This window comes from Mandrillus leucophaeus, unplaced genomic scaffold (genome assembly GCF_000951045.1).
Source record: "Mandrillus leucophaeus isolate KB7577 unplaced genomic scaffold, Mleu.le_1.0 Scaffold196, whole genome shotgun sequence".
Taxonomy (NCBI): Eukaryota; Metazoa; Chordata; class Mammalia; order Primates; family Cercopithecidae; genus Mandrillus; species Mandrillus leucophaeus.
In genome coordinates this window covers 2,361,192-2,377,406 of record NW_012101987.1, presented here as the reverse complement: position 1 = coordinate 2,377,406, position 16,215 = coordinate 2,361,192, and the positions used below count along the sequence as shown (strand labels likewise).

The window sequence follows — 16,215 nt, the reverse complement described above, 5'->3', positions numbered from 1 at the left end:
ACTCGGGAGGCTGAGGCAGGAGAATGGCGTGAACCCGGGAGGTGGAGCTTGCAGTGAGCTGAGATCCGGCCACTGCACTCCACCCTGGGCGACAGAGCGAGACTCAGTCTCAAAAAAAAAAACAAAAAAAAAACACAAAAATTCTCATTGCATTTTTGAGGAAACAGAAACAACAACCCCAAAAGTATATAAAATGTCAAGAGACAATAAAGTACCCAAGAGTCTTCAAAAAAAGAAAATGTTGAAGGCATTATAGTTCCTGATTTCAAAACACATTACAAAGCTACAGAATTAAAGTAATTTGGTATGAGTATAATGGTTAAAAAGTAGACTAATAAAATAGAATGCTGCAGCTATAGAAACTTTCACATATATGGTTACATGAAGAGTTATTTTCATATCCATAATTATTGCAGCATTTTTACTGAAAGGCAATAGGTAAAAGCAATGCAAATTTCTTTTTTTTTTTCTTTTTTCTTTTTTAAGATAGAATCTTGCACTGCTGCCCAGACTGGAGCGCAGTGGCACAATCTCAGCTTACTGCAACCTCAGCCTCCTGAGTAGCTGGGACTACGGGTGTGTGCCACCATGCCCGGCTATTTTTTGTATTTTTAGTAGAGACAGGATTTCACCATGTTGGCCAGGATGGTCTTGATCTCTTGACCTTGTTATCTGCCTGCCTCAGCCTCTCAAAGTGCTGGGATTACAGCAATGAGCCACTGCACCCGGCAGAAATGGAAATTTCTGTCACCAAATTATCCAATAGATATAATTTGCAATATAAAAATACTGGAATATCACCCAGGATTTAAAAAGCAGGAAATATTCTAACAACTCTAAAAATAAAGCTTGATGACATTATGCAAAATAAAATGAGCTAGCCACAATAAGACAGAGATTGTATGAGACATATGGGGCAGTCACATTCTTAGAAATAGAAAACAAAGTGGTTTTTGCAAAGTGCCAGAAAATCAGAAAAACTGGTTGTTGTTGTACATTGAGATTGAGCTTTGTAAGATAAAACATTCTAGGGGTATGCTGCATGACATTATAAATATAATTAATAGGACTAAACAGAATATTAAAAAATATTTGATAATGAGCCACGTGCAGTAATTCACATCTGTAATCTCAGGACTTTGGGAGGCCAAGGTGGGCGGATCACGAGGTCAGGACTTTGAGACCAGCCTGGCCAACACAGTGAGGCAAAAGAATCGGTTGAAGCCAGGAGGCAGAGGTTGCAGTGAGCCAAGATCCCACCACTTCACCTCAGCCTGGGCAACAGAGGGAGACTCTGTCTCAACAACAACAACAAAAAAATTGATAATATTTTGTGTGTTTTTGACAAGTAAAAATGAACAATACCTAAAAATATCCAATTATAATACTTTCAATATTATCTTCAAATTCCAAAGTGTTTCTCCCACACAGAAGTGATGTAGATTCACAACAGATATTGGAATTAGGAGAATTTTTATAACTGGTCACCTAGCCAAGACTGAACCACCATTTACAACAAACCTACACAACAAATATACAAGTCATAAAATAAACAGATATTTATAGAGGCAAACAAACACAGAGGTAATTATATTGGCAGTAGACATATGGCTGATTCATATTTGATTTTGCTAGACACTGCCTTAAATTGTACAGAGTTAAACACTGTCATACACAACTATAATATAAAACACCAAAACACAAGCAACTGGTGTTACGTGTCATACTTTAAAATACATAACACAATATAAAATATAAAATAAATATAAAAACATATATATAACATAAAATATATAACACAAAATTAAAATATGGAATGTAAAACATATTGGACACCATCAAGTAGATCAATATTTTCATGAAATGAATCTTGGGAGAATATAGGGCAAAAGTAATACAGAGGTTACTTAAAGAAAAAAAGGCTGAGAACTTCCCAAATTTTGATGTAATAAAAAAATTTCTAACCAATACTTAATTCAAAATTATTTTACTTTGAAAACAAGATAAAAACAAAGACTTTCCAAAATAAAAGTTCAGGGCATTTATTACAATTACCACAGTCCTACATAAAATGTTAAATGGTGGCCAGGCACAGTGGCTAGGCCTATAATTTTACAGCTTTAGGAAGTCAAGGCAGATAGATCACTTGAGACTAGTAGTTCAAGATCAGCCAGAGAAACATAGTGAGACTCTGCATATAAACAAAAAGAAATCCTAAAATGAGTCCATTATGTTGAAAAACAAAATGATGCTAGAAGTATCAAAAAACCGTATATAAATACAAAGCTCTCCATTAAATGTAAATAACAGACACATACAGAATTTTTTACTATCATAATGATGGGCATAAAACCCTTACAGTTTTTATTTAGATATAACAAACAAGATACAAATCTGCATAAATCTGTTAGTAGATACACAATGTAAGATAATATGGCTTTTAATATTAATAACAAATTGGAAAATATAACAGTATAGGTTTTGTATTTAATTGAAGGTGTGATGAGATTAAAATACATTATTTTAACTTTAAGATGTTTTATGTAACCTGTTTTTCAATATGGCTACATTATATTTCAAGATGATTACATTATACTTATGGAAAGTATGCAAAACAAAATAAAAAATAAAGTACATGTCACAACAAAATTAAAACAAACAAAAATTAAGGGAGTAACACAGGAAATGAGAAAAGACATATCTACAAGAAACACGTAAAATAGTAACAATGAGGTGGTTTCTGCAGATCAGCAGACTTAGTCTTTCCCCCTGCTGGCTGTGAGGAATCTGGACAGTCCAGAAGTATGGAATTTCCCCCACTGAAGCACACCCCCTTCACCAAGCAGCAGCCAGAGTGCTTTGTTAAGTGGTTCCTGAATCCTGTGCATCCTGACTGGGTGAGACCCCCCAACAGGCATTGTAAGACAACTTATAAAGAAGTATTCCCACTGTCATCAGTTCAGTGCCCATCTGGGATAAAGCTTACAGATGAAGGAGCAGGCAATTCTCTCTGCTGTTCTACAGACTCCACTGGTGACACCTCCAGGTGTGGGTGACACCTCCAGGTGTGGGAGAAACCCAGGCAAATAGGATCTGAAGTAGATCCCAAGCAAATCACAGCGGCCCTACTGAAGAGGGGCCTGACTGTTAAAGGAAAAACAGAAAGCAACAACAGCAGCACCAACAAAGATGTCACCACAAAAACCCCATCCAAAGGTCAGCAGCCTCAAAGACCAAAGCTAGATAAACTCATGACAATGAGGAGAATCAATTAAAAAATGCTGTAAACTCAAAAAGCCAGAGTGTCTCTACTCCTCCAAATAATCACAACATATCTCCAACAAGAGCACAGAACTGGAGAAAGCTGAGATGGATAAATTGAGAGAAGTAGGCTACAGAAGGTGGGCAATAATGAACTTCAGTGAGCTAATGAAGCATGTTCTAATCCAATGCAAAGAAGCTAAGAGCCATGAAAAATATTACAGGAGCTGTTAACCCAAATAATCAGTTCAGAGATGAACATGACCGACCTGATGCAACTGAAAAACACAACGTGAGAACTTCACAATGCAACCACAAGTATCAATAACTGAGTAGACCAAGCAGGGAAAAGAATTTCAGAGCTTGAAGAGTATATTGCTGAAATAAGGCAGATAAGATTGAAAAAATAAAAAGGAATGAAAAAAATCTTCGAGAACTATTGGATTATGTAAAAAGACCAAACTTACAAGTGATTGCAGTACCCTGAAGAGATGGAAAGAATGGAACCAAGTGGGAAAACATACTTCAGGATATCATCCAGAAGAACTTTTCCAAGACAGGCCATCAATCAAATTCAGAAAATCCAGAGAACTCCAGTAAGATATTCCATGAGAAGATCAACCTCAAGACACATAATTATCAGATTCTTCAATGTTAAACTTCAGGAAAAAATGATAAGAGCAGCCAAAGGGAAGGCCAGGTAGCCTACTAAAAATTGGACCTCTAAAAAGACACCCTACAAGCCAGAAGACATTGGGGGCCAATATTCAGCATTCTTAAAAAAATGAATTTCTAACCCAGAATATCCAGCAAAACTAGGCTTCGTAAGTGAAGGAGAAATGAAATCGTTTTCAGACAAACAAATGCTAAGGGAATTCGTCACCACTAGTCCTGCCTTGCAAGAGCTCCTGAAAGAAGCACTAAATATGAAAAGAAGAAACCACTACCAGCAAATGAAAAACACACTAAAGTACAAAGGCCAGTGACACTATGAAACAACTACATCAACAGGTCTGCAAAATAACCAGCTAGCACCACAAAAACAGGATCAAATTCACATATAACAATATTAACCTTAAATTTAAATGGATTAAATGCCCCAATTAATCCCAGCACTTTTGGAGGCCGAGGTGGGTGGATTATGAGGTCAAGAGATCAAGACCATACTAGCTAACACAGTGAAACCTCGTCTCTACTAAAAATACAAAAAATTAGCCGGGCATGGCGGCAGGTGCCTGTAATCCCAGCTATTCGGGAGGCTGAGGCAGGAGAATGGTGTGAACCTGGGAGGCTGAGCTGGCAGTGAGCTGAGATCATGCCACTGCACTCAAGACTCCAGCCTGGGCGACAGTGTGAGACTCTGTCTAAAAAAAAAAAAAAAGAAAAGAAAAAGACAGAATGGCAAGCTGGTTAAAGAGTCAAGACTCACTGGTGTGCTGTATTCAAGAGACCCATCTCACATGCAAAGACACACATAGCCTGAAAATAAAGGGAGAAAAATTTACCAAGCAAATAAAATCAGAAAATAAGGAGGGGTGGCAATTGTAGTTTATGATAAAACAGACTTTAAACCAACAAAGATCAAAAAAGACAAGGAAGGACACTACATAATGGTAAAGGGTCAATTCAAGGAACACCCAGATTTGTTTTTATTGATTGATTGATTTTCTTTGAGACCAAGTCTCGCTCTGTCACCCAGGCTGGAGTGCAGTGGCATGATCTTGGCTCACTACAAGCTCCACCTCCCGGGTTCACGCCATTCTCCTGCCTCAGCCTCCTGAGTAGCTGGGACTACAGGCGCTCGCCACCATGCTCGGCTAATATTTTGTATTTTTAGTAGAGACGGGGTTTCACCTTGTTAGCCAGGATGGTCTTGATCTCCTTACCTCATGATCGGCCAGCCTCAGCCTCCAAAAGTGCTGGCATTACAGGCATGAGCCACCATGACTGGCCTTATTGATCTATTTTTTGAGATAGAATCTCACTTTGTTGCCCAGGCTAGAATGCAATGGCACAATCTTGGCTCACTGCAACCTTCACTTCACAGTTTCAAGTGATTCTCCTGCCTTAGCTTCCTGAGTAGGTGGGATTACAGGCACCAACCACTATTCCCAGCTAATTTGTATGTTTAATAGAGACAGGGTTTCACTATGTTGGCTAGGCTGGTCTCAAACTCCTGAACTCAGGGGATCTGCCTGTCTTGGCCTCCCAAAGTGCTGGCATTACAGGCATGAGCCACATGTCCAGTCAGCACTCAGATTTATAAAACATACTTAGATACCAACAAAGAGCCTTAGACTCCCAAAAAATGAGAGTGGGAGACTTTAACACCCTACTGCCAATACTAGACAGATCTTTGGGAAAGAAAAGTAACAAGGATATTCAGGACTTGAACTCAGCTGTAGGTCAAGTGGACCTGATAGATATTTACAGAACTCACCAGCCAAAAACAACACAACACATTCTTCTAATTGCCACATGGCACTTACTTAAAATTGATTATATAATTGGAAGTAAAACATTCCTCAGCAAATTCAAAAGAACTGAAATCATAACAGTTTCTCAGACCACAGTGCAATCAAATTAGAACTCAAGAGTAAGAAACTCACTCAAAACCACACAACTACATGGAAATTTAACAACATACTCCTGAATGACTTCTGAGTAAATAATCAAATTAAGTCAGAAATCAAAAAATTACTTGAGTGGCTCAAGCCTGTAATCCCAGCACTTTGGGAGGCCGAGACGGGCGGATCACGAGGTCAGGAGATCGGGACCTTGCAGTGAGCTGAGATCCGGCCACTGCACTCCAGCCTGGGTGACAGAGCAAGACTCCGTCTCAAAAAAAAAAAAAAAAAAAAAATTACTTGAAACCAATAAGAACAAAGAGGCAATATACCAGAATCTCTGGAATGCAGCTAACGTAGTGCTAAGGGGGAAAAAATAGCACTAAGTACCCACATCAAAAAGCTAGAAAGATCTCAGATTGACTCCCTAACATCACTACTAAAAGAAAAAGAGAACCAAGAGCAAACAAACCCCAAAGCCAGCAGAAGACAAAAAATAACCAGGATCAGAGTGGAACCATAGGAGACAAAAGACACAAAAAAAACCCTTCAAAAAAAAATCAATAAATCTAGGAGCTGTTTTTAAAAAAAATAAGAGATAGACCACTAGCTAGATTAATAAAGAAAAGAGGGAAGAATGAAATAGACACAATAAAAAATGATAAAGCAGATATCAGCAGTGATCCTACATTAATACAATCATCAGGACTGGGCGTGGTGGATCATGCCTGTAATCCCAGCACTTTGGGAGGCCAAAGTGGGTGGATCACCTGAGGTCAGGAGTTACAGAGCAGCCTGGCCAACAAAGTGAAACCCTGTCTCTACTAAAAATAAAATAAAATAAAATTAGACAGGCATGGTGTCTGGCGCTTATAATCCCAGCTACTCGGGGCCGAGGCAGGAGAAACACTTGAACCCAGGAGGCGGAGGTTGCAGTGAGCCGAGATTGCACCATCACACTCCAGGTTGGGGGACAAGAGCAAGACTTCATCTCAAGAAAAAAAAAAAAAGAAGAAGAAGAAGAAAAAAGAAATACAGTCATCAGAAAATACTATCAGCACCTCTATATACATAAACTGGAAAATCTAGAAGAAATGGATAAATTACTGGACACATATACCCTCCCAAGACTGAACCAGAAAGAAGTTGAATCACTGAATAGACCAACAACAAGTTCTGAAATTCAGATAGTAATAAATAGGCTACCAACCAAAAAAAGCCCAGGACCAGATGGATTTACAGCTGGATTCTACCAGAGGTACAAAGAAGAGCTGGTACCATCTCTTCTGAAACCATTTTAAATGAAAGAAAAGGAGGAACTCCTCCCTAACTCATTTTATAAGATCAGCATCATTCTGATACCCAACTTGGCAGAGATATAAAAACAACAACAAAAACTTAAAACCAATATCCCTGATAAACATTGATGCAGGCTGGGCATGGTGGCTCTCACCTGTAATCCCAGCACTTTGAGAGGCTGAGGCGGGCAGATCAGTTGAGGTTAGGAGTTCAAGACCAGCCTGGCCAGCATGGTGAAACCCCATCTCTACTAAAAATACAAAAATTAGCTGGGTGTGGTGGTGCATGACTGTGATCCCAGCTACTCAGGAAACTGAGTCAGGAGAACTGCTTGAACCCAGGAGGTGGAGGTTGCAATGAGCCGAGATTGCGCCACTGCACTCCAGCCTGGGCGTCAGAGTGACACTCTGTCAAATAATAATAATAATAATAATAATAATAATAATTGATGGAGAATGAGAAAACTATTTTAAAATTAATATGGAACCCAAAAAGGCCCCATATAGCCAAAACAATCTTAAGCAAAAAGAACAAAGCTGGATTCATCATGCTATCCAACTTCAAACTATGCTACAAGGTTGTAGTTACCAAAACAGCCTGGCACTGGCATAAAAACAGACACATAGACCTATGAAACAGAATAAAGAACTCCGAAATAAGACTGTATATCTACAACCACCTGATCTTTGAAAAATCTGACAAAAACAAGCCATAAGGAAAGAACTCCCTATTTAATAAATGGTTCTGGGAGAACTGACTAGCCATATGCAAAGAATGGAAACTGGATGTGGTAAGAAAAAGAGCAAGTGTGAGGTGAAAAAGCCAGGTTCAGGCCAGGCACAGAGACTCACACCTGTAATCCAAGCACTTTGGGAGGTCAATGAGGTCAGGAGTTCGAGACCAGCCTGACCAACATGGTGAAATCCCATCTCTACTAAAAAACTACAAAAATTAGCTGGGCATGGTGGTGGGTGCCTGTAATCCCAGCTATTTGGGAGGCTGAGGCAAGGGAATCCCTTGAACCAGGGAGGTGGAGGTTGCAGTGAGCCATGATGGTGCCATTGCACTCCAGCCTAGACTACAGAGTGAAACTCCATCTCGAAAAAATAAAAAAAGCCAGCTTCTTTTAATGAACTGCTCTCATTTGAATTAATGAAGTGTAAACTTTCTGATTATCAAAAGGCTGGTGCCAAGGCATTTATGAGAAATTTGCCCCCATGACTAAAAAACCTCCCTACCTAGTTCCACATCCAACATGGAGGATTACATTGCAGCATGAGGTTTGCAGAACATGGACATCCAAATCATACCACAGACAAACTAGGCTTAACACACATGTACAAAACTTTTCAGTTAAAAGCAAAATAATAAACAATATTCTTATTTATACCTGATGTATTCTGTTAGAACACACAACAAGTCTTATTAAAGAATACCAGCTGGGTGTAGTGGCTGATATGTATAATTTCAACAATTTGGAAGATGAAAGTGAGAGGATCCCTTAGGACCACAAGTATAAGACAAGTGTCAGTAACATAGTGAGACCCCGTCCCTACAAATAATCAAAAAGTTGGCCAGGCATGGTAGTGCATGCCCATAGTCTCAGCTACTCAGGAGGCTGAGGTGTAAAGATCACTTGAGTCAAGGAGGCTGAGGTTACAGTGAGCCAAAATTATGACACTATACTCCAGCCTGGGTGACAGAGAATGATCCTGTCTGAAAACGACAACAAACAAATAAATTTAAGAAGACTAAAATCATGCACTGCATGGTAACTGACCAGAACGAAATAAAACTAGGAATTAAAAGCAAAAGTAAAATTGGCAAATCCAACAATATCTAAATATAAAACAGATGAGCTGAGTGCAATGGCTCACACCTGTAATACTACCATTTTGGGAGGCTGAGGCAAGAGAACTGCTTGAGCCCATGAGTTAGAAACTATCCTAGGCAACATAGGAAGACTCTGTCTCTAATAAATAAAATTAAATTAAATTAAAATACATTCTTCAACATATTCCTGCTAAGGGTCAAACATTTTAATTTTGTTGAGATACCAATATAACCTACAGAGGTGAACAAATTCAGTACAATCTCTATAAAAATCTCAATAGCACAGTTATTACAGAAATATTCTTTAAAATATTTGATTGTGAACTATAACTAACCAAACACCCATGAAAAGAACAGAGGCATTATACTTCCTGATTTTAAAACATTAAAAGCTACAATAACAATAACAGTATGGTACTAATACAAAGACAGATAAATAGATGAAAGAGCAGAATAGAGTTCAGAAATGAACCCTTGAGTACATGATTAGATGAACTTCCACAAAGCTGCCATGAACATACAATAGAGAAAAGGTAATTTTTTCAAAAAATAATGGTAAGAACTAAATATCAACACTGATAAAATAAAGTTGGATCATTTCCTTGAACCATATATAAAAAAAGTTTTCAATAAAATACTTACACACATAAAAAAACAAATCTCTTAGAACAAAATAGAAAAAAGTCATGACATGGGTCTTGGCATCATTTTCTTAGCTACAACATTAAATGCATGAACAATAACAAAAAACAGAAAAATTTAACTACACTCTACTTCAAAATTTCTCCACATTAGAAAAAAAAAATTCAATTGTGTGAAAATGCCTCATAAGAAATGGGTGAAAATATTTGCAAGTCACATGTGATAAGAGTTAATATTCAGGCCAGGCGCAGTGGTTCACACCTGTAATCCCAGCACTTTGGAGGCCGAGGTGGGTGGATCACCTGAGGTTACAAGTTCAAGACCAGCCTGACCAAATTACAAATTAATAATTTGTAGAGAGGCCGGGCGCGGTGGCTCAAGCCTGTAATCCCAGCACTTTGGGAGGCCGAGGCAGGTGGATCACGAGGTCAGGAGATCGAGACTATCCTGGCTAACATGGTGAAACCCCGTCTCTACTAAAAATACAAAAAAAAAAAACTAACTGGGCGTGGTGGCAGGCGCCTGTAGTCTCAGCTACTTGGGAGGCTGAGGCGGGAGAATGGCGTGAACCCGGGAGGCGGAGCTTGCAGTGAGCCGAGATCACGCCACTGCACTCCAGCCTGGCAGCACAGCGAGACTCCGTCTCAAAAATAAATAAATAAATAAATAAAATAATAATAATAATAATAATTTGTAGAGAAACGCATAAAAATAAAAATGAAAAACGAAATCACCTCACATCCATTACAATGGCCACTATAAATTATTTAAAGACGCCAAATCTGTTGATGATGCAATGAAAATGAAACCTCTGTTGATGCTGGTAGAAAACAAAGATGTAGTCATCATTTTAAAATGTTATCTGATACAATTAAGAAAACAATCTTATTTACAATAGCATTAAAATAATAAATTTCTGAGAGCAAATTTAACCAAGAAGGTAAAAAAAATCTTTACATTAAAAGATATAAGATAGACCGGCACAGTGGCTCACGCCTGTAATCCGAAAACTTTGGGAGGCCGAGGCAGGCAGATCACGAGGTCAAGAGATCCATACAATCTGACCAACATGGTGAAACCCTGTCTCTACCAAAAATACAAAAAATTAGCTGGGTGTGGTGGCATGCGCCTGTAGTCCCAGCTATGCAGGAGTCTGAGGCAGGAAGATTGCTTGAACCCAGGAGGCGGAAGTTGCAGTGAGTCAAGATCACGCCACTGCACTCCAACCTGGCAAAAGAGCGAGACTCCTTCTCAAAAAACAAAACAAAACAAAAAAGATGTAAGATACCAATGAAATAAATTATAGAAGACACAAATTTTAAAATACTTCATGTCCATGGATTGAAAGAATAAATATTGTTAAAGTGTCATATTATCTAGTCTATAGCTTCAATAAACTTCCTATTAAAATTCCAGTGACATTTTTTTCACAGTAATAAAAAATACAATTCTAAAATTTACAAGAAACTACAATAAGCTTCGAAAAGCCAAAGCAATCTTGAGGCAAAAGAACAAAGCAGAGGGGTATTATACTTTATAATTTCTAACTGTATTTCAAGAATATAGTAGTAAAAACAGGACGGAATGTGCAGAAAGATTAACAAACAAATCAATGGAACAGAAATCACTACTTTCACACATTTCAGACAGGATGAAAAAAGAGAACTAAAAAATAGTTTAACATAGAGTTTCCCAAAATCATGCAGATATCTGTATGTACCCCAAAATAATGGCAAAGCAGGCAGATTGTACAGTCTTTTATACACCATTAAAAGGACTCTGGCTTTCACTGTAAACTTGAAGGAAGATCACCAAAAGGAAAGTAGAATATTTAAAGAATTTAAAAAGCATAAGACAGAAGATGCCCCTACACGACAGCAAAAAAAAATAAAAATGAAAATAAAAAATAAAGTAAATAAAAAATTTTAAAAACCCAAAAAACAAAAACACTCAGGCGTCCCAGAAACTATTTCCTTTGGAACAGCTTCCCAAATCACATTTTAATGACCAGTTTTCTCTTTGACCTTTGGACCTCTCATCTGTGTCATCTGTTGTGTTCACTCTCACCTACCTGAGGGTTTGGCTACCATCTCATGTCTCTTTATATTCCAGGGCTCCTTTCCTTGCTCCAGACAGGTGATCAGGTCTGGCTTAGTGACAGCAATACCTGCTTTATTAGAAATAAATAACATGAATCTTTTTCATATTCTCCAATTAGCATCCTAGTCGTATGCTTAGTAAAGAGATGGTGATAGAATATTCTAGAATAATCCCAAAATACTAATTAATGAGAGAAATTTCTAAATATTTAGAAAATCTTTAAAACTTGTAGGTCCTTAATTTCACTATCCAGTACTCATGAATCAAAAAATTGGTGGTGACGAATAGATTTTAAAATATGGACAAATATACATACACATTTATTTTTGAGATGGAGTCTCGCTCTGTTGCCAAGGCTGGAGTGCAGTGGCATGATCTTGGCTCACTACAACCCCCGCTCTCCTGGGTTCAAGCAATTCTCCTGCCTCAGCTTCCTGAGTAGCTGGGACTACAGGCACGTGCCACCATGCCTGGCTAATTTTTGTATTTTCACTTTGTTGGCCAGGCTGGTCTCAAACTCCTGACCTCGTGACCCACCTGCCTCAGCCTCCCAAAGTGCTGAGATTACAGGAGTGAGCCACCATGTCCGGCCTAAAATCATGGGCAACAATATTTTATGCCACTAAATTTCTGGAATTACCACTGATCTAGAGTGAAGGATACAGATCAGCTTTGGAATGTGGGAAGTTCAGGTCAAGATGAAACATCTTGAAGACATTCTTTTCCACACAGACAAAGTCTCAAGATTTTCTTGAAAAAACGGATCAGAAACTCATTTATGCAAAGCATAAATTACCAAAAATCATTCCACAAAAAAAGAGAAAGGAAATCTTTAGGGTATATTAGAAATTGTGTATTAAAGGTATTCTTACCCAAGAAGACCAGGTTTCTGTAGTTCTCTAACATCACTTTCCTATACAAACCCTGCTGAGCAGTGTCCAGGCATTGCCACTCCTCCAGAGAGAATTCTATGGCCACATCCCTAAATGTCAATGGCCCCTGAAAAACACAAGCACACAGACACACATATATTTAGCAAGTGGCCATGAGCAGAAATTATCATTTTAATTATAATGAAACAACAGAGTAAAGAGAATTGGTTCTGATTAATAGAAATAACTGAAAATTTGCAGTAATTTTTAACCCAGAAATATTCTCTAAAATATCCTCTAACTCTGAGAGAAGAGAATGGCATAAGATCCACAACACCAGTGTATATATGATACTTTTTAGATAATAAAGTATAAAATTAAGAGCATAAACACAAACATATACATTTTTTAGTGCAATATTTACATCATAAAGAATGAGCTGTGTATATTTTTCAGACAAAAAAGAGATGTTGAGTTAGAAGGCACCTCTTGAATTTTAATGTGTACAATAAACTGGAAATCTTGTGCAGACTTTTTCTCAGAAGATCTGGAATGAAGTCTGAGTTTCTGAATTTCTAGTGAGCTCACTAGTAATGCCAATGTTTTTAGCCCCAAAAGAAAATTCTGTGAAACATCCAGTAGCTGGAAGAGCCTGTGTTTTGCCTGATTTTTCTGGCCTGTAAACAAAGAGACTTCATTTTCCGAAGACAGATACATGCAAAGAAAACCTAAGAAAAAAGGGCACCTGCCACATTAAATGTAATGGCTTATGCACATTATCTGCATAAAGATACCTAATAATGACAAGAAAAATAGTTAACTCTGTAGTGAAAGAAACATCAGAGCGCTTTTTAACCAAGTAAATTATTAATATTAACCACATTAGGGCAAACTTTTATGGTGTGCTGATGCACATAGAAGAACACAGCATCATCGCCTAGATATTGCCCCTCAAAAAGTAAATTATAGTCTGAATTCAATCATACAGAAACATCAGTTTTATGTAAAGTTCAAGATACAGGTATCTCCAATGTTCTGTAATTTTCAATAATGATTTTATTTATTTATTTATTATTATTTTTTTGAGACACAGTCTCACTCTGTCCCCCAAGCTGGAGTGCAGTGGCACGATCTCGGCTCACTGCAAGCTCCGCCTCCTGGGTTCACACCATTCTCCTGCCTCAGCGTCCGGAGTAGCTGGGACTACAGGCACCCGCCACAACACCCGGCTGATTTTTTGTATTTTTAGTAGAGATGGGGTTTCGCCGCGTTAGCCAGGATGGTCTCGATCTCCTGACCTCGTGATCCGCCCCGCCCGACTCGGCCTTCCAAAGTGCTGGGATTACAGGCATGAGCCACCGCGCCCGGCTCCAATAATGATTTTAAGTAGTCTTTCTTTAGCACCCTACAGAGCAGGTATCTCTCAGTATTTTTTCCTGAACTTTCTGGGTAATAAACGCCACCTTATTTAAATAAGTATTTTCTTAATCCTATTCTGCATAGAGCTAATGGAGAACACTGATGGAACCTCAACATTACATATCCTCCATGTAAACCCCAGCTTTTCCCAATAGGAATCTTGAGTATCCACATCCTTCCGTGTTCAACAGCCATAATGGGAACATTTTTAATAGTGGATCATAAATTCATGGCAGGAATTCTGCATGGCATATAAGAAGCCATGATATTGAGAATGTAGAGAAGGCTCTAGTACACAGGAAATAAATATTCTGCATAGACCTTTGACTACCATTAGAATTTTAAAAAGTAGTTAAACTCATTAGTAAGGAAAAACACAAGTAGAGAAGTAAAGGTTTGCAAATACTAAATGCGTGAGACTCCAGAAGAAAGAAGGGACAAACCTCTTGATCTGAGACATGTTTAGCTGGAAAAAAAAAAAAAAAAAAAAATTCCTCTTTCTCCTCCTTCTCTTGGAATCCTTTTCAGATGAAATTCTCTAAACAAGTTAACACTTTTCTTGAGAAAACTGCCTTAAACACGTCAGCACCATCTTCTTACCTGCTAGCATCAGACCCACAGACAGAAGGACCAAGACCAAAAAGTCCACCCTATTTCTTTCCTTTATAACAGAAGAGATTCAAGAACAACGTGCTGCTCCATGGATGTAAAAATATGTTTCTCCTTTCCTGTCCTCAGGTGCCCTCCCCTGCCACAAACACCAGCAATTTCTGCTACAGTAATGAAAATATGGGCCACACTGTCCTGTCCCTACCAAACCCAAACAGAACAGGTCCTGTAACCACCCTTTAGTGCAAAGGTGGCACTTAACTCTCATGAATGTATCTTGAAGCCCTCATACTTGATTCTGGCCTCACGTTAGAGTCACATGAGGCCCTTCATTTAAACAACATGGATGCTTCCACCCACAACAATAAACAGGAGCTGTGGGGAGGAAACAAGAGGTTTCTGCCAGTTGGCCATGTGATACTAATGAGAAGCCTAGGCTGATAACCACTAAGCTAAGCATTGCCTCTCAAGCTTTAATGAACTTAAAAATCACTTGGTAATGTTGGTCCCACTCTACATAATGTGATTTTGCCGGTTTGGAAAGGGTCCATGGATGGGTGTTTCAAACAAGTCCCCTGTCAATGCTGATGTTGCTCCCTCGGGCTCATCATTAGCATTAGTTAGAGAAAGTGGGCACAGCACAGAGTTCCTTACACTCAGCACTCTTGTCACAACACAAATACTTCTGGTACAAATGAAGACAACTACACTTCATCTTGAAGTTTTATATTATTTGCTGGCTCTTTAAAGTTTACAGAGGAAACAGAAGGCAGCAATGTTGGAATAAGTCTGCATTTGGAAAACAACATGTACATATGTAGTAATACATAATTATTAAGCAGGTACTATGTGCTCAAGAGTATAATACAGAGCACTGCTGGGCATAACACATTGGAAGTTGATACTAAGTGTTCAATAAGTCTCAGGATTTAGATAAAGGGCCCAGCATTATTACTTCTTCCTCTTGTGTTGGGGTCCGTGCCGGGGGTGGTGGAGAATGAAAGAACACACAAAAGACAAGACACACAGAGTACATGGCGGCCACGCTCAGAGCCTCCGCCTCACTTTATTTATACTCCATAAACCCCACGTCAGCAGAAAGAATGCAATGCAAAACAAACTTTCTTTTCCCAGATGTAACCTTCTACTCAGTTCTTTGTTTCTATGCTCTTCCTTATCTGCCCGCCTTCTTGGCGCCTACGGGTGTTCATTAAAAGTTCAATTGGAGATACTGTCCTTGAGCCCTATCTATTCTCAGCATACTGTTTTCAAAGGCCCCTGCATTTCCCCCCTTTTTGTTTTGTTTTAATAGTTGAGTTTTTAAAGTTAAATTTGCGTGCTCAGTGATGGCTTGACCTTGACTGTTGCCCGGGATACCAATGATATGTTGAATAGTGTATTGCTGTAAGAAAACTTGTAATTTACGAGAGACATTAAGTATAAGAGGAATGCCCATGATGGCGAAACAAGCTAAGAGATGAGTAATAACAGAAATGAGAAAAGGTATCAATGGTATGATGAACATACTTTAATCGTCCAAAAGAAGGGACACCTCGTGGATTAACCCCAGGATGGAAGAATGGAATGCTCAAAGGAGCACAGGAAGGACAAGC

General features: G+C 38.6%; 1 protein-coding gene across 1 annotated transcript in view; it reads right to left on the bottom strand.

Moving 5' to 3' along the window:
- LOC105538625 (zinc finger protein 100-like) overlaps nucleotides 1–16,215 on the bottom strand; it is a 46,617-nt gene that overhangs the window by 4,742 nt on the left and 25,660 nt on the right. Inside the window, 2 exon segments of the mRNA XM_011978523.1 lie at nucleotides 11,674–11,769; nucleotides 12,575–12,701. Coding sequence (XP_011833913.1) covers nucleotides 11,674–11,769; nucleotides 12,575–12,701 — 223 coding nt within the window.